The sequence below is a fragment of the Ovis aries genome, chromosome 8 (assembly GCF_016772045.2).
Source record: "Ovis aries strain OAR_USU_Benz2616 breed Rambouillet chromosome 8, ARS-UI_Ramb_v3.0, whole genome shotgun sequence".
Taxonomy (NCBI): Eukaryota; Metazoa; Chordata; class Mammalia; order Artiodactyla; family Bovidae; genus Ovis; species Ovis aries.
Window position 1 is genome coordinate 91,144,141 of NC_056061.1, and position 18,317 is coordinate 91,162,457.

Sequence of the window (18,317 nt, forward strand, 5' to 3'; positions counted from 1 at the left end):
CTGCGCCACGGCTGCGCCTGAAGACGCTGCCGAGCGGAGCTGATGAGGCGGAGGCTGACCGACAGCGGCGTCCGTGCCGGGGTGGACGGATCTGCCACTGCGTCTCTGTTTTCCGATTTACAGACTAGACCCAGGCTGTAAACTGACTGGCCAGCCTGCCCTGGCTTCGCAGACCTGGACTCAGAGCAGCTTCTTCAGGCACCTCCCTCCCACGCACACCTCGGCCAGCGGGCCTCCAACAGCCCCCACTGCCTGGGCTGCTCATGGGTCCTCAGCCTCCAACACCAGCCCCAGGGAGACCACGTGAGCCTGAGCAGAAAGAGGGTCACTCTCCCTGAGCAAAGGTGGGGACCCAAGGCCTCAGACCCCCTAGTCAGCTCAAGTCCAGGCCAGGCAGGGGCCCTGTGCAGACACGGCTGCCTGATGGGTGAGCACAGCAGGGCTGCAACTGCGCCGGCCGCCTCCTCAGGGGCCCCACCCCAGCAGGACCCAAGACAGGTCTCAGTCATCACCAGAGATCTCCGCAGTCTGTGGAGCCAAGGGGAATGAAATCATGACGTATTTGCTTAGTCAGAGTAAAACAGTGGCTCCCTGATGTTGCCAAATGTTTAAAATATTTCTATAAAACAAGAAATAACTAAAATTCATTTGGGGTCAAATTTAAAGGTATGAAATATGGCACAGATGGCAGAAGTTTAGGATGAGTTATGATAATGTCACCCTTTCCCCTATTACAGAAATCAAGATCAGCCTCAATGGGTGAAGTAAATTAAAATAATCTCATTTCCTTTATTAAACAGACTTAAAAATAACTGATCAAGGTTATCAACCTTAAGGCTTAAAATATGCAACTCTAAGAACACTTACAGTTATTATTACTCATAGAGACAAAAATAGTTTGGTTTTATTTTAATCATTCTAGAAAAAAATGAACCTAATCTAGGAGGCTTTCTCCGTAAGGGCCTGGTGGAACTCACAGTACTCACAATCCACAGTCGCAGGCTGCCAGGCTCAGGACAGGAAGGGCCACCTCAGTCTCTTCTCCTGTTTCTGGGGCCTTCGTGGACGGAGGCTGACCACCTTCTACGACAGAATTACTGACAGTCTGAGATGCGACGTTAAAATGACTGGTCGCGGTGAAGGCTCACAGCTGACCCCATGGGGCACGGTGGGAGAGGCGTGTGGCTGGAGAAACTCAGACCACAGATCAAGAAGAACCCTTGGTCTTGGACATTATAAAGCACAGGGCTGGAAATACAGCTCAGACCCTGTGTCATGAGCCTGCAAGGGAGGGAGACGGAGTTCCAAGGACAGACCCGCAGAAAGGGGGCGGGAGGAAATGGCTCAAAACTAACTGCGGGTTCCGAAGGCGGGCTCAAGATCCGCCGTGCGTGCTGCTCGCTCAGTCGTGTCCGACTCTGCTCGACCCCGTGGACTGCAGCCCGCCAGGCTCCTCCGTCCATGGGGTTCTCCAGGCAAGAATACTGGAGTGGGGTGCCATTCCCTTCTCCAGGGGATCTTCCCAACCCAGAAATCGAACCCCGGTCTCCTGCCTTGCAGGCAGATTCTTCATCATCTGAGCCACCAGGGGGAGCCTGAGATCCACCAGATAAGGGCGGTTTCTGACCCACTTTAAGAAGAAATGGCTTAAAGCCATTTACTAAGATACACGTTGTAAGTGCCCCACACGCCAACAGAAAGAACACAGCAACGGCACGCATGGAGGAGAGCAAAGCAGACACACGCCTGGTGCAACACGGAGGTGCACGGATGGGTGCCCGTGATAGCCCGCAGCCCAGCTAAACGGTAAGAACAGTAAGGACGTCGGCTCCTCCTGGGGTGGCGGCAGAGATCCAAGCACCTGACCACGGGGACGGGTGCACGGTGACAAGCAGAAGGAGGGGCCGGGCCAGCCAAGCAGACTCCGCTGAGAAGCCCCGGACTCCTGGGTGGCCCTGCTGTGACACCACCCGCGGAAGCCAGCAAGTGCTGGGTGGGGGAGGGACAGGAGCCCCCTGGGCAGCAAGACAAGCCCCCACCGCCCCCACCCCATGTGCTCCCCACGTCCTGCCTGGTTCCAGGTCCCTCCCCCACCCCTGTTCATGGGGGCCGTGACCTCCAGGCAGGGTTTGCAGGGCATCACCTGGCTACGTACCTGGCTCGGACTCTGCCCTCCTAGCAGAGAAACTCTCTCTCTTTCTCCTCAGGTCAACGTGTGTCACACAGCGGTAATGGTGCCCTTCGACCAAACTGAAGATCCAGAGCTGGAAAACCAAAATACGCCTAGCCAGGCTGGAACACGTCTAGACATGCGAGAACACGTCTAGACATGCGAGAGCACGTCTCGATGCACAGGACAGGTCTAGCCAGGCTGGAACACGTCTAGACACGCGGAAACACGTCTAGACACGGGACTCTCACCAGATACCACCATGAGGAGCAGTCAGTCAGTGAGAAGAGTGAGCAGGGAGCCGACAGGATGAGAGACGGCCCTTCAGAGGCCCCCAGCTCTTCCTTTCTGACCTCTGATACCCTCCCCATCCCCTGAGCTGGGGGGCACCCTCCTAAGGGCCCAGAAGTGAGTGGCGTGGCCCTGAGGCCGCACGTCTCACGCGCAGCATGGGCTCCTGCGCCCAGCACTGCTCAGCCGGCCTCTCCAGACACCGCGCTGCGAGCTCAGCCGGCCTCTCCAGACACCGCGCTGCGAGCTCAGCCGACACGGCCCTGGAGACAGCTCAGACAGGCGGCGGCGGCTGTCCTGCTGTGTCTCACTAACAAACAGGCGATGGCGGCTGTCCTGCTGTGTCTCACTGTTCACTCAGCCCAGGGTAGGCAAGGTGCGAGCTCTCTGGAAGAATCCTCAAGGCGTCACAGGAACGGTAAACTCATGTGTTCTCTCTGGGCTGGTGCGGTGGCCATAACTCAGCATCAAGGGCTTTCCAGACGGAGCTTACACGTGCTTGCATGACAGAAGTGGCCCACGGCCGAGCAGGTACTTGGTGACGTGCATGCTCGGTGCTGCAAGTGAGCCCGGCTGTTAAATTATCACTGTTTACGACACGCGGGGTGAGGGACCCTGACCACCACCATCTTGGCTAAATTTGCCTTTCCCTTTAGCGGTCAGCTTTGCCAAAAAGGAAGCAACCATCTCAGCTGATGCAGTAGTGTAACAAGAAGAAGACATTTGGTCTGGGACCCGGCCCGGCCCAGGCGCAGAGCTCCTAAAACCCTGGGGGTTTCCTGATCACGGAGGGACCACGGTACCGCTGTTAGGTTGATGACGTGACCTTTGGAAAGCCCTCAGTTTGCTTAAGGATGGGGGCTGGTTGCCAGGGAAACAACCCCTGACCTCTGTAGAGGGGGGCTAGATGGGCTTCCACAGCCAAGAATCAAATCAGCGGAGCCAGAGCAACGAGGCCTCCATAAAGATACCCGAAGTGAGCTCCAGGATCAAATCAGCGGTGCGTGAGCGAGGAGGCCTCCATAGAAATACCCGAAATGAGCTCCAGGCTCAAATCAGCGGAGCCTGAGCGAGGAGGCCTCCATAGAAATACCCGAAATGAGCTCCAGGCTCAAATCAGCGGTGCGTGAGCGACGAGGCCTCCATAAAAATACCCAATATGAGCTCCAGGATCACATCAGTGGAGCCTGAGCGACGAGGCCTCCATGAAAATACCCAATATGAACTCCAGGCACGGGAAAACACCTCCCTGGGGAACAGAGCCCCCTCTCACGTCCTGGGAACAGAAGCTGCTGGGCTGAGGCTCTCCTGACCTCACCCCTGCAGCTCTTCATCTGGCTGCTCACCTGTGTTAACAGATAGAGGGAGGAAGGGGTCGTGGGAACCTCCAACTTGCAGCTAAGTCAGATGGAAGAGGTGGGTGACCTAGAGACCCACTCCCTGGGACTGGCGCAGGGTGGAGAGGATGCAAGCTCATGGGCTGAGCCCCTAACCGCCTCCAGGCAGACGGTGCCAGACCAGGTCAAGGCAGGACCCTGCTGGGGTCGTGGTAACACGTTCCTGGGGGAGAGACCCCACATCTGGGGATGGAGCACCAGCAGAGCTCAGGGCGAAAGCAGAGGCACATGGGCGGGAGGCCCCCCGAGTCACGCCAGCACCCACGGAAGGCTGGGGGAGGGCCCCACACAGCGCCCCCCGAGTCGCGCCAGCATCCTCTCTCTTTGCACACCATCTGCTGTGGCCGCGCTGGGCCTTCAGTGCCGCGTGGCTTTTCTCTAGCTGCAGGGAACAGGGGCTGCTCTCCAGCTGTGGTGCGTGGGGTCCTCACTGCAGCGGCTTCTGTTCCGAAGCACAGTCTCGCGGGTGCACAGGCTCAGCAGCTGCCCCCGCGGGCCCAGCACTTGCCGCTCCCGAGCTCTAGCGCACAGGCTCAGCAGCTGTGACTCTCGGGCTTAGTCGCTCCGTGGCCTGTGGGATCTTCCCAGGTCAGGGGTCAAACCCGCGTCCCCTGCACTGGCAGGCAGACTCTTTACCACCGCGCCGCCAGGGAAGTCCAACAGCCACTTTTAAAAAGAGAATGGTATCCATAGCTTGCAAAGCAAATTTCAATTGCTCACCTAAAAACTACGTCTTAAAAAAGACCAAGTACCTCCAAGCCACTCGAAAGGCATGAAGCTGGCAGGAAGGGCTGTACTGGCCTTTACAGAAGGTCACGCTTGCTGCAGGCAGGCCACCAGACACCAGCAGGCCTGGCCTCAGCCACGGATAAAAGCAGCCTTGAAACAGACGCCTCTGCGCACACGTTCACCCGTCGCAATAACGTCTGAAAGCTGGAGTCGCACAGCGGCTCTCACCTGGCCGTCCGTGCAGCCAGCCACCAGCTGCTGACTCCGCGGGTCCACGAGGAGACTCAGGAGGGGTGCGGCTGCGGGAGGGAGCACAGGGCCCTTAGCCTGGACGCCTGCCGGTCCTGCTCAGCACCAAGCCCACCCATGTGATCACACTCTGGGGTCACTGGCACCAGGAAGAGCGTGGGGAAAGCGCACGGCCACCCAAAAGGGCTCAGGAGCAGTACATGGCCCACCCAGGCCGGCCCCTCACCCCTAGCCGCGTCCACTGGCTCTGTCGGCAGAGGCCGCAGTGCTGGGCCTTGCTTCCAGGTGACAGCGGAGGCAGACAGCACCTTCCTTAGGGCAACCAACATGATCGCCCAATTTTCTGAGACACAAGAGGCTCTGACTCCAAGCATATGCTTAATTTTAAGTTAAGAGTTTCAGAAGGACTAACTGTTATGTGAATTCTTTCAACATGTGGATAGATAGTAGATGAGGAGGAAACACCCTCCATGAGTGACGCTGAGACCCGACGGACGGTGCAGCTCTGGCTTAAAGATTAACACGTGAACTAGGATGAGCTGTGCGCACAGCCTACACACAGGAATCACGTCCCACGTTACCTGTGAACACTGATGAGCTGTGTATCAGTGATCCTGTACGATGGTCCCAAACCTTTGGACAGACACACATTTCTTTAGAAGCACAATCATTGCCATTGTTGCTACAGCTTGAACAAATATTCTACCCAGCCACCAACTAATTTACGCAAACGGTTATCTAAAGCAGAAAATAATAAGGGCATAAGTAACAAAACTGTAGAAACACAAGGGAAGGCATCAGAATCACACAGGAAATAGACACTTCCAGAAACATCAGCCCACGGGCTTGGGAGACGCAGACAAGACAAGGCTGGGAACATTTCCAGCACTTCAGCAACACCTCGAGATGAGGTGGGAAGACTGGAAAGGACCAGTTATGCAGAGACGGGCTCACACTCCTCTTCTGCAAACAGCAGCTCCAACCCTCACACACCCTGCAGGCGAGGACGCCAGCACCTCACCCCACAGAGAAGCAAGGCTCAGCACAGCCAGCCCTCCTCAGCGGGGAGCCGGGGTCCCCCTGCTGAGTGGGGAGCCGGGGTCCTCCTGCTGAGCAGGGAGGTGGCGTTCCAGCCCCGACTGTGCCTCAGAGCGGGGAGGGAACCTCTGTCAAGTCGGTGGCAGGAATTCAAGGCGATGAGGGAAGGATTTAGAGTCTCCCTCCTCTCTGTCTGCAGACGCCTGCTACCTACCCTCCATTTCCTTCAGTTACAACATACGACGTCCTCACGTCTCAGCCAGGTAATGAGCATGATGGACTGACTGCGAGGTGGATGGGGCCTGGGGTTGCATTTTGAGTTACTCTCCTCTCAAGCCCAATTGAGTTCTGACTGAATCTTCTGCTATTGGAAAGCGGCCCCAGGGAACACCATGGAGGTGAGTTAAGGTGCCAGTCCCTGCAAGGCCCCAGTTCCAGGAGGAGGGTCCTGCACCAGACTCTGCCCCCTGGAGTCAGCAGATGGTGCTGCGGGCCCTGGCTCCCCACACTCGCCTGGTGACAAGCCAAAACATCAGACTCAGGTTGAGGGCAATGGTCCCTCGGACATTTCACGTTTGGCAGTGGCCAGGAACCAGAAGCACAGCGCAACGCATTCACACGCCCCAGCGTTCTGACGCCCACCCCATACCTTGAAGCTTCTGTCCTCGGACGCCGAGATGAGGATGTGTGATTGCCAAGCACAAAACTCGGCCGCAGTCACTGGGCCGTGGTGGCCATCCAGCTCAGCCAGCGGGGACCGGCTCTGGGGATCGGTGAAGAAAGGCCAGGCACTGAGTGTTCTGGTCATTATTGTTATTAAGAAGTTACATTAAGCTCACAGAAAACAGTTTCTACATAATCCCCTCGCCCAGATGCGAAACTTCCTGTGTATAAACCTGGAAGGTAAAACTCAAGACGCCCAGCCAACAGCGAGTCCTGGGCAGTCCCGGGCCCACACCCCCACAGAAGCAGGCCCGGTGAGACGCTCTGCCGAGAAGAGGCGGGAGGGGCCCACGTCTGGGGCCCGTGGCCCAGGGGGTCTCACCTCAAGGTCCAGCAAGAGCACTTTGCTCTTCACACACACCGCCACCACTCGGTCATCGGGGCTAAGCCTCAGACACAGCACCCTTCCCAAGAGGGCGCCGAGAGCGGTCCCCCGCGGAAGTCGCCCTGCAGGGAGTTCGGTCGTCAGCATCGGCCTGTCGAGCCCACTCAGCAACACCCGCAGTGGCCTCTGGGAAATGTTGACAGCAAAACCCTCTGCTCTAGGACTATGTGCAGAGGAGCATGAGCTTTGGTCTGATTTTGGCTCAAGAGAATTAAAAACATTGGAAAGTTCTTCTGGAAATACATGGAACCCAGGGACTGGCCACAAAAAGTGACTCCACGTCAGGAAGGATAATGCGTCTTGGGGAACCGCCCACGCACACACCCTGGGCGAGTCATGGGTCCCAGCCCTCCCTCCTCCCTGTGCCACCCTGGCTCCAGACCCAGCCACTGACCAGCCATGACCTGTGTCAAGCAGGCAGAAGGGAAGCTGTGCCCACCTGAGCCTCAGTTCCAGTCCAGAGCCTCGCCACCGCCAGGAGGAGGAGGTGTCAGGCCGGACTGCAAGCCCCACAGTGATGCTGCAAGGCAGCCTGCAGCCTCACCTTCGAGTGAGGTCACTGGGCCAGCCTGCCACCAGGCAGCAAAGGCTCAGTGCCCACCACAGTCTGGGCAGAGGCTGAAGCCGCTTGTCAAGACGAGAGCCCACCCCACTGCTGTTCCGTCCTGGGGGCCACCACACGGACCTGCCACAATGTGCTCAGCAAGTGCTCGTCCCTCCCCAGGCACCCTCAGGCCTAGGACACGTCCAGGAACGAGACAGAGAAACCCCGCCTCCAAGGAAATCTTACAGGGTGGGCAGGCAGGAGGCGTTTAGATGCCAGTAAGCAAAACAAATAAGCCAGCTCCCCGTTCGTTCCACTGAGCGTGGCATCCGCTTCAGCGCCAGCGCCATGCTGCTTGGAAGACTAGCTCTGCAGCGTGGTCTGAAGTCAGGGAGCCCGATTCCTCCAGCTCCATCTGTATTTCTCAGGGTTTTCTCTGTATCTCTCATGTTTCCATACAAATTTTTTAATTATTTGCTCTAGCTCTGTGACCCGCCCGACTCTCTGACTTCACCCGATAAAACTCTCCTAACGCCACTGAGCTCCAAGCACACAGCTGGTTCTCAGCTCTTCAAGCAGCGGCTCCTGCCGTGACCCCCCTCCTCCGGCCCAAAGCCCGCCCTTGCAGAACCCGCAGCACTGAGCAGGCCCTGCCGCATTCCCTGCCCGCACTGAGGTTCCCTTCCCTACTCGCTGCCCACGGCTGTCTGCTGGTTCACACGTTCCAGTCTGTCTCCCACACTAAGCTGCAGATTTACCACTGTCTCAGTAAGGGAAGGATATTTCAACTTGCCAAGCTGCTTTCAGAGTTCCACAAAAATCACCAATTTCAGAAATGGACAGTCTTAAGATGAAAATTAATGAGCCTATGGTGTCAGCCAAGGTCAGCAGTTCTGAGTGGCCCGGTCTACTTCCCACACAGAACATCCAGCTTAGACACCAAGTTTCAAGGTTAAAGGCATCAAAAATGACCCCAAACACCTTCGTCACCAAGTGCATCTAAAGCAGTCACTCCCTTCGTGCTTTTCAAACGCGCTTAAAGCCCCGTCACCTTGAAGCTCTTCCCGCCTGCACTCATCCAGGCCCCACATCATGACACAGTCTAGCGACGCAGAGCAGACCAGAAGCGGGCTCTCTCTGCTCCCAAATGTCACGGCAGTGATGGGCTGACGGTGTCCTTTTAGGATCATCAGCTGGAGAGGAAGAAAAAAAGAGATGATAGATTATAGAAAACATTTTTAATAAAAAAGAATGTAACATGAACCTCAGCCCTAAGATATTAAATGGGTTGTGTTCTTCAAACATGTGTTTCATATACTCCTCTCTACTTCCATCTATTAAAATCACTGTTCGTGTACCATTAAATTACTCTCTTGGGTTAAGTATTTCACTGTTACTTGGTATCACTAATGGCACACAAATCAAATGATGGCCTCTTCCTTCTGTTTTTTCCCTCTTGATTAATTAACAATGCATGTGGCATCCCTACTCCATGCCAGAGGGGTGACAGCTGTGTTAAATACTGAAGGGTAAGGACAGTGGCAAGGATCTGGCGGGAGGAGCTTAGAAAGCAAAGCATGTTTACGGAACAGCTGGCATGAACAAAGCAAGAGGACAAAGCTGGAGGGGGTCTAGCCCACGTGTAACGCCTGGCAACCACGTCGGGAGCTAGGACGGAGCTGCAGAAAAGCACAGGCCAGCGCTGTGCGCACAGAAGCGTGCCGCGGCCAGGGCTGGCTTTTCAGGGCACAGATTCCTGAAGGTTCAGAAGAGAGACGGGGTGGGGCACAGAGGAAGCAAAACACGGCAGAGGAGACAGAATGGAGGCTTGAGCCAAGGAGGAGGGAGGGTGACCCGTGGCCTGAAGGGAGGAAGAAAGACAGGAGGAGAGAGTCAGCAGTAAGGCTGAGAGCCTGTGTGGACACAGCACACGGAGGAGAGGCCACACCGGGGGAGCGTGGGGAGTCGGTGTGAACAGCACACGGAGGAGAGGCCACACCGGGGGAGCATGGGGAATCGGTGTGAACAGCACAGGGGAGAGAGGCACACCGGGGGAGCGTGGGGACCGGCCGCGATTGCCCCAGGAGGCAGCGGTGCGCTCACGCCAACCTCATGCGGACAGCATGCCTTCTGCTGCGGGAGCTCTGCCTCTGGTGGGAGGCCCAGGAGTCCCGCCTGCGCCCACGGCGGCTGGGTTCATCTGTACCTACCTTCCCATGAGAAGGACAAGATAAAAGAGACACACTTTGCCAAAAAAATAAGCCAAGCATTTTCTCAGACATCAGAGAGTACTGAAGGCAACGAAGAATTCAGAGCAGAGGAGAAGGCTGAGAGGAAGGACCCCAGCACCAAGGCTGCCTCTCCAGTGAAGACAGCTACGCCCCTGACTAAGCACTCGAGAAGCACGGTGCTCATGGGGCTGGGGCACAAAACCAGTGCAACTAAACGCATTCCTGTCTGGGAGTAAGCGGAACAGTCTTAATGGGAGATAAGCAAAGAATTCCATCCCGCTACAAAGTACTTCTGAGAGCGGACTCAAAAGCCATGAGGCTGACTATGCACTTCTTCCCTTTAAAATGCAATGGGTGGATTCTAACAAATTTCTGCTTAAAAGAGAAATACAGCCTCCCAAGGTGGGAGGGAGGCGCATGTTGCCAAATGTACCAGATATCTTTCAGAAAACAGAAGAAAAATTAGAGGAAACACTTCTTTTCAGAAGAAACAGACTACTTCCTTGCTCATTCTCTGACGTCAGCATTACCTGGATACCAAAGCCACACAGTCGTGACGAGAGAAGAAAATCACAAGTCAGTTTCCTTCATGAACAGAGATGCAAAAATCCTCACCAAACATTTAAAATATTACCAAATCAAACCAAACCATTTATGAAAAGAATCATAACCGTGACCAAGCGGTGTTATTCCATGTACACAAGGTTGGAAAATTATAAGAAGAATTAGATCAAAGGAGAGATAGTCCATGCTCACAGATACGGAGACTCAAGATTATTAACATGTCAGTTCTTCCCAGCTTGATCTACAGATTCAGTATAATCCAAATGAAATCAACAAACTCACTCTGCAGTTTATTTTGGCGGGGGCAAAAGACACAACAGTCACATAAATAACACAGGTGGAGGACTGACTCACCCGAGTTCAAGGCTTATTCTAAAGCTCCACTGATCAAGACTGTGTGACGTTGGGAAAGAAAGGACAAACAGATCACTGCGAGAGAAGAGAGAGCCAGAAATAGTCAGCAGACCATTCATAAAGAAACAAAGGCAATACGGTGGGAAAAGCTACATTGTTCCGAAAGGCAACACAGACAAACTCTAGATGCCTTGAGCTTGGCAACGACTTTTCAGATGAGGCATGAAAGACAGGACCCATGAAGGTAAGAACTGATAAGCTGGACTTCCTTAGCATTAAAATTTTCTGCTCCATGAAAGACACTATCAAGAGAAAAAAACAAACACCATAGGCTGGGAGAAAATGTTTGCAAAAGACATATCTGATGAAGGACTGTTATCCAAAATATACAAAGACTTCTTAAGACACGAGAAAATAAACCACTCAATTAAAAATGCACAAAGGACCTTAACAGACACCTCACCAAAGATACGCAGGTGGCAAGCACGAAACGCAGTCATCAGGGAAGTTCAGATGAAACGGCAATAAGATACTACTGCACACTTGTCAAAATGGCTAAAGTCCAGAGTAGACAATTCCAAATGCCGACAAGGACGTGGAGCAAGAGGAACTCTCATCCTTTGCTAGGGCCACTTTCTTACAGAGTGAAGCGTACTCCTCATACAACTCAGCAATCCTGCTCCTTCGCATTTTCCAAAGGAGTGGGCTTCCCTCATAGCTCAGCCGGTAAAGAATCTGCCTGCAATGCAGGAGACCCCAGATCGATTCCTGGGTCAGGAAGATCCCCTGGAGACGGGGAAGGGCACCTGTCCCAGTACTCTGGCCTGGAGAATCCATGGACGATACAGTCCGCGGGGTCACGAAGAGTCGGACATGACTGAGTGACTTTTACTTCACTTCACTTTGAAAATTTATGTCTGCACAAAAATTGATGTTTACCACAGCTTTATTCATAATTGCAAAACCTTGAAAGCAACTTCAGTAGGTGGATGAATAAACAAACTCTGGCCCATCCAGACAAGAAAATATAATTCCACACTGGAAAGAAATCAGCTGTCAAGCCAAGGAAAGACATGGAGAAAGCTTCAATGCAAATTACTAGTGGAAGAAGTAAATCTGAACAGGCTACACACTGCATGATTCCAACACACAGCATTCTGGAGAAGACAAAACTGCGGAGACGGTGAGAGATCAGTGGCTGCCAGGTTGAGGGGGTCAGGGGGAAGAAGGGGCGGGCAGAGCCCAGAGGACTTTCAGCAGGGGGAGCATGCTGCATGACACTATCATGTCACTGGACACCTGTCCAAACCCATAGAGCGCACACGTCAACTCTAAGGCAAACTGTGGGCTTCAGGTAAAAACAACATCGATGCAGGCTCATCAACTGTAACAGATGTACCATGTAGGGGTGCTGGCCTGGGGGAGGAAATGCATGTTTGGGGGCAAAGAGATAAAGGAAATCTCTACTTTCCCCTCAATTTTGCTGCAAACTTAAAACTGCTCTTAAAAAACAATAGCCTTAAAATACAAAAAAAAAAAAAAAAAGTATAAAGTAGACTCCAAAAAGAAAAGAGCACCAAAATCGCAGAGTAAGAAATAGTAACAGGAACAACACATGGCCTGCCGCGTGATGGAATCAGGACAAACGTGTCCTGCCGCGTGATGGAATCAGGCAAAACACGTCCCGCCGCGTGATGGAATCAGAACAATGCATGGCCTGCCGCGTGATGGAATCACTTCATCAAGAAGATCAAGATGCCAAGCATTTACTGCCTCAGGACACACGGAGCAGGACGGGTAGGAGAGAAGTAGGCAGCCCACGCTTGGTCACAGGCTTCAGGACGCCTCAGCGACTGGAGGAACAAGCACTCATTAAGAGAGAGCCGAGAGAACACACCGCCAACCAACCCAACCCAGCGGACACCTAACTGATATGTGTGAGACAAGACGCACAGACGCTCACAGCAACTCCCTTTATAACAGACGAAAAGAAGAGCCTCAGTGTGCGTCAGCAGGAGAACGGATGAAGACCAATCACGGTGTATCCACAGGGTGGGACCCTAATCAATAACACAAAGAAAACAAGCTGTGGACACTTGCAGCAATGTGGATAACTCTCGGAACAATTACCCTGAGCAAAAGAAGTCGACGGAAAGAGTTAAAACTGCCTGATTCCACCTACGTAAAACTCTAGAAAACGCAACGCAATATAAAGCTCATACTTAGAATACCTAAAAAACTCTCTCAAGTCAAGAAGACACACGACTGAGTAGGGAACAATGGCGAGAGACTCAACACGTGCGTCACAGAAGAGAAGGGCCAGATGAGCACGCCCACAGTAGACGAGCTCAAAGGCGTCAGAGCTCGCTGATCGTCAGGGAGCTCCCAGTCACAATCAAATGCCAGCACACCCACAAGGAGGGACAAAGCTAAAACAACAAACTGGGGGTGAGCACGTGGGTCAGCTGGAAGTCTCACCCACCACGTGAAGGACAACAGGTCCGAACAATCACTTCAGAAATCCTGGCTTAACTTTTAGACTAAATATATGCTCTCCTTAAGACTCAGAAATTGTATACACATGTGTATCAAAAGATATATAAAAAAAATGTTTGTAGCAATCAGACACAGAAACAAACCAAATCTCCAGTAACAGTATAACAATAAAGTGTGGCCTAGCCGCAAAGCAAAGCTGCACAGTAAGGAACTGAACACGGGCGAGTCTCAGGAACACGAGCTCGCTGAATCTCAGGGACATGAGCTCGGGAATCAAAGTAGGCAGCAGAACAGAACACGCACCGCACCACACGCTGACACTGCTGCTGCTGCTGCCGCTAAGGCACGTCAGTCGCGTCCGACTCTGTGCGACCCCATAGACGGCAGCCCACCCGGCTCCCCCGTCCCTGGGATTCTCCAGGCAAGAACACTGGAGTGGGCTGCCATTGCCTTCTCCAATGCATGAAAGTGAAAAGTGAAAGTGAAGTCGCTCAGTCGTGTCCGACTCTTCGCGACCCCATGGACTGCAGCCCACCTGGCTCCTCCGTCCATGTGATTTTCCAGGCAAGAGTACTGGAGTAGGGTGCCATCGCCTTCTCCGCCGCTTATACTAAGCTCAAACATTAGCAAAACGCACCTGATGTCTTTACAGCTCTATCAGTTTGATGTTAAAAACTCTGCAACAAACACAATAAACTCCCTTAAATGCAGTATTAAAAATATACAAAATAAAAATTAAAAAATGAAGTGAAGTCACTCAGTCTTTGTGACCCCATGGACTGTAGCCCGCCAGGCTCCTCTGTCCATGGAATTCTCCAGGCAAGAATGCTGGAGTGGGTTGCCATTTCCTTCTCCAGGGGATCTTCCCGACCCAGGGATCGAACCCAGGTCTCCCTCACTGCAGGCAGATTCCTTACCCTCTGAGCCACCAGGGAAGTGGCTCAAGAACTGGAGCCCCAAGAACATATGAATGATCATGGGCATTTTTTTATTTAAGAAAATTAAAAAATGTTAAAAAATCTAAAAATCCAAAAGTTCGACTTGTCTTGACAGTGTTAAGATGAACTTTTCCTTGCTTATACTCTTATTCAAGAAGAAATTTTAACTAATTTAAATTTGTTTTTAAATTAAGTGATTCCAGACAGTTTAATTCCTAAAAATCAAGCCTTAGTATGTTTCGCTTTGTTAGCATTTTCCTCCCAGAGCTGGCAGCTGAATTCACAAAGGGCAAAACCGTGCCAGCAGCGTCAGAGGGACAGAGCAGCGATGGCAAGTCTCTGATGGAACGCGACACACGTGTAACTCTCACCTGGTGAGGAGGGTCCTTGGTGTCCCATATGCACAGCTCGTTTCCATCTGAAGGGAAAGCACAGCACTGCCCACTGCAGGCGAGCTGCACGTGGGATGCAGGCTTCACGGAATCCACCAGGAACTTTTCCACCACGACATCACCCGCACGGCCATCATTCCTGGAGAAAGCCTCTCGTGGTTCTTCCATCTTCCACCTGGAGCCCCAAGAACATATGACCGACCATGGGCATGATGCTTGATGCAGACCAGTCTGTTGTTTATGCGATCACACACACACGTCACACCTCCTGACTCATCTCCCCACTTCCCCCTCAAGAAAGAGAAACCAGAAGCCCTGCCCACTCCAGAGGCTCCCCGCCACGACTGTCACTGCTCCCACAGGCTTTCAAGCCACGCAGGCCTGGGCTCCCGCCCTGCGGCTCCCACCGAGCAGACCCACAGAGACGCGGGACGTCTGCGGCCCCCGCTGGTAACAGAGGGAAGGCCACCCTCGCAGAGGCCTGGTGATCACCAGCCCCGAGCCGCACCTCCAGGTCACGGCCAGAGTCGACAGCTGTCACCAGTGAGGATACAAAGCCACCTCCCACGCTGGTTGCTGGGAAACCGCACAATGCGTTGCTATCGACGGCTCATCTGGGGTCCAGTCGACTACTGTGCAACGTCCTGTCAGCCGGGCTGACCGTCTCGGACAACGTGACCGCTGGTTCACTGGCCGTGTCTTATAAAGCATGAATCAATGAGACACGGACAGAAATGAAGCTTCAGACCCTGTCCCCAGCTTACACACGAGGCAGCGGCTCCGGGTTATCTGCTTCCGCTCTGCCCCACAGCCCATCACAGCCTCCCAGTGCACCTGAGACCCAGGGCACGCCCACCAACAAAGGCGAGAGCAAGGGCCTGACCGCCCGGCACCAGGCTGGCTGTGCGGACTCGGAGAGCCCAGGCCTGACCGCCCGGCACCAGGCTGGTCGTGTGGACTCGGAGAGCCCGGGCCTGACCGCCCGGCACCAGGCTGGCTGTGCGGACTCGGAGAACCCAGGCCTGACCGCCCGGCACCAGGCTGGCTGTGCGGACTCGGAGAACCCAGGCCTGACCGCCCGGCACCAGGCTGGCTGTGCGGACTCGGAGAGCCCAGGCCTGACCGCCCGGCACCAGGCTGGTCGTGTGGACTCGGAGAACCCGGGCATGAGCGCCCGGCACCAGGCTGGTCGTGCGGACTCGGAGAGCCCGGGCCTGACAGGGCACCAGGCTGGTTGTGCGGACTCGGAGAGCCCGGGCCTGACCGCCCGGCACCAGGCTGGTTGTGCGGACTCGGAGAACCCGGGCCTGACAGGGCACCAGGCTGGTCGCGCGGACTTGGAGAACCCGGGCCTGTGGCTACCAGGCTGGTCGCGCGGACTTGGAGAACCCGGGCCTGTGGCTACCAGGCTGGTCGGATGGACTCAGAGAACCCAGGCCTATGGCCACCAGGCTGGTCGGATGGACTCAGAGAACCCAGGCCTGTGGCCACCAGGCTGCTGGTGTGGACTCGGCCTGGACAGGCCTCTTGGGGAAGAAGCAGTCAGGGCAGAAGGGGACTCTGTGGGCAGGGACCCGCAGAGACGGGAAGGGGGCAGGAGGTGGGGAGCTGACGCTCTTGAGGGCAGGCATGGCTCGGTGGCCACTGAACTGATCATGGAACAGGGTCATCCTGATGCTCACATGACCCTGGGGCACTTCTGGTGGTTGCTAAACAAAGAGGCGAGGCAAGGAGGGTTGGCGTTCAGGAGACACGTGGTCATCTGGCAGCAGCGTGTGAGGGTGAGAGTCGAGAGCGGCCAGGAGGGAGAGACGGGCTGATCCCGAGTCCAGCCTGGGACCCGGCCCAGACAGCCATGAGAGGCCAGCCAGCACACAGGCCACGGCCCTCCCCGTGAAGACCTTTCTGCCCCAGCCCGCTCCTCACTGCTGCACAACCGCTGTCCTAGCTTCCGGGCTTCCAGGTGTGAAGCTGAAGTGAATGCTGAGCCTCCCTGTCTCTGCCCTCACGGCCAGCCCACGGCCAGCCCTTCATCTCTTCGTGGGGACTTTCAGATTTGCCCCGAGAGGCCAGCCAGTGGAGGGCCATGGCATCCTAAAGGGTCCCCTGCCGTGGGTGGGCCCCTGGTGGACCGTCAGCCAAGGCTGCAAGGGTTCTCTCCTTGAGGGACAGAACCCCGTGAAGACGCAGGTGCTGCGCGGAGTACGGACGCCCTGTGAAGAGCAGCGGGACCAGGTCTGGGCCGCGGGGCCCCAGCGTCAGGGTCTGCTCCTTCTGTCCTGGGCCTGGCGAGGCTTCCCTCCGTCTTCGCAGCCGTAACGGACTGGGCCCTGCAGTGTGCATGGCCCCACAGCGAGGCCTGCAGGCCCACCTGCAGCTCAGGAGGCGGGTGGGGGTGGAGTGGGGCAGGGGATGAAGGCACCTGGGGGCCGGGCTCCAGGGCGAGGACCACGGCGGCCCAGCTGCACACCCTCCCCACCAGCACCTCAGGCCACGGGGGCTGCCCCGCCCACTGTCACAGCAAGACGGCCGCTCTTCTCATCTGACTTTCAGAGGGGCGGAGTCTGAGCTCCAGAGCAAGTTTCTCCGACCCTGGGTGACGTCAGGACAGCACACACCAGAGCAGGAGTGAGCGCCTGGCGCTCCTAGAGGCATTCTCCTTTCCTCTTGGATGAGGAACCAGCATGGTGGCTGTGCCTACAAGGCAGACATTCTGCCTGGAAGAACCCCGCCCGCACTGGATCAAGACAGAGCAGCTCTCATGAACCTCCAAGGTAAACACAATTAAAATGGAATAAAATGTTCAGGTGAAAGCTATCCTCACTTGACTTTTCTGTTAGCAAATTAAAACAATCAAATAAAAGTTTCCTAGGAAATGGATTTTTCTCAGCCATCTCTAGAACAACCCAGCTGGCAGGAATATCTTTATTTTCCAGAGGCTGTATCAACCAAAGAACGCACGAGAGGAAACCACGCGGCACAGAAATACCACCGCTGGCCCTTCCCTCCCTGGGCCACCTCCTTGCCGTGACTTCCCAGAGAACATCAGTTTGAGAGTCCCATGTGTACGTCCCAGGAAAAGTCTCAGAAGACACTGCAGGCAGCTTCCGATGTGGCTCCTGGGTGTCTGAGGCTGCGTAAGCACTTGAAGGAACCGCTACAGAGGCCCTTGCTCTAAAAACGCCAGTAACCACGGAACAGAAAGCAGTCTCAGACGGGGGCAGGCTGTGCATTCAAGCCCCTTTAGTTACATAAAAGAGCACGCAAACTGCACAAAACTAGGAAACCCATGCAAGAGGGAAACATAATTATTCTCTACTTCTCAAGGAGCCGTTAGATCCTCTGCATCTCGTCCTGTTTCTTCTCCTTTGTATAAATGCGTATATTTTTAGAGAGAAAATTACTCCCTTTTGATTATAAGAAGATTATACTCTTTCTCTTTTAGTGACTAACCCAGCCAGAAATGTGCCAATTTATTTTTGAGTTTGGAAAACACAGTGTGGTAATCAGACAGTAGGCTGAGTGCCCACAGTGAAATGATACATGGCACCATAATTAACGCGCCCTTGATGGCTTGCTTAGTAGCTAAAGAAAATATAGAGTTCTCTGTCTTCTCCAGAATAGGAGACAGGCTCTAATCCTAGGTCCTCGGAGAACCGAACGAGCGAAGCGTGAAGCAGTGGTTGATCACAAGGCATGAAAGCGCCAGATTATACTCTGGCCTCCCTGTGTCTTTAAGGCCTTTCCTAAGTTAGTAAAAACTTTGAAGGGTTATATTTAGCTGCTTTAATTAAAAAAAAAAAAAAAAAGATATCT

The 18,317-nt window shown here is 54.4% G+C and overlaps 1 protein-coding gene across 20 annotated transcripts in view; it reads right to left on the bottom strand.

The window, feature by feature from the left end:
• WDR27 (WD repeat domain 27) overlaps positions 1-18,317 on the bottom strand; it is a 181,513-nt gene that overhangs the window by 161,198 nt on the left and 1,998 nt on the right. For all 20 annotated transcript variants that reach the window (XR_009601581.1, XM_042253747.1, XM_060419336.1 and 17 more), the window contains exons 2-9: positions 14,481-14,676; positions 8,578-8,719; positions 6,920-7,044; positions 6,524-6,637; positions 5,418-5,469; positions 4,816-4,886; positions 2,156-2,264; positions 987-1,083 (exon numbers count right to left, since the gene is read on the bottom strand). Coding sequence is in view for 19 of the 20 variants with exons in the window: in XM_042253747.1 (XP_042109681.1) it covers positions 987-1,083; positions 2,156-2,264; positions 4,816-4,886; positions 5,418-5,469; positions 6,524-6,637; positions 6,920-7,044; positions 8,578-8,719; positions 14,481-14,669 (899 nt within the window). In the remaining variant the exon portion in view is untranslated. The remainder of the gene's footprint in view (positions 1-986; positions 1,084-2,155; positions 2,265-4,815; positions 4,887-5,417; positions 5,470-6,523; positions 6,638-6,919; positions 7,045-8,577; positions 8,720-14,480; positions 14,677-18,317) is intronic.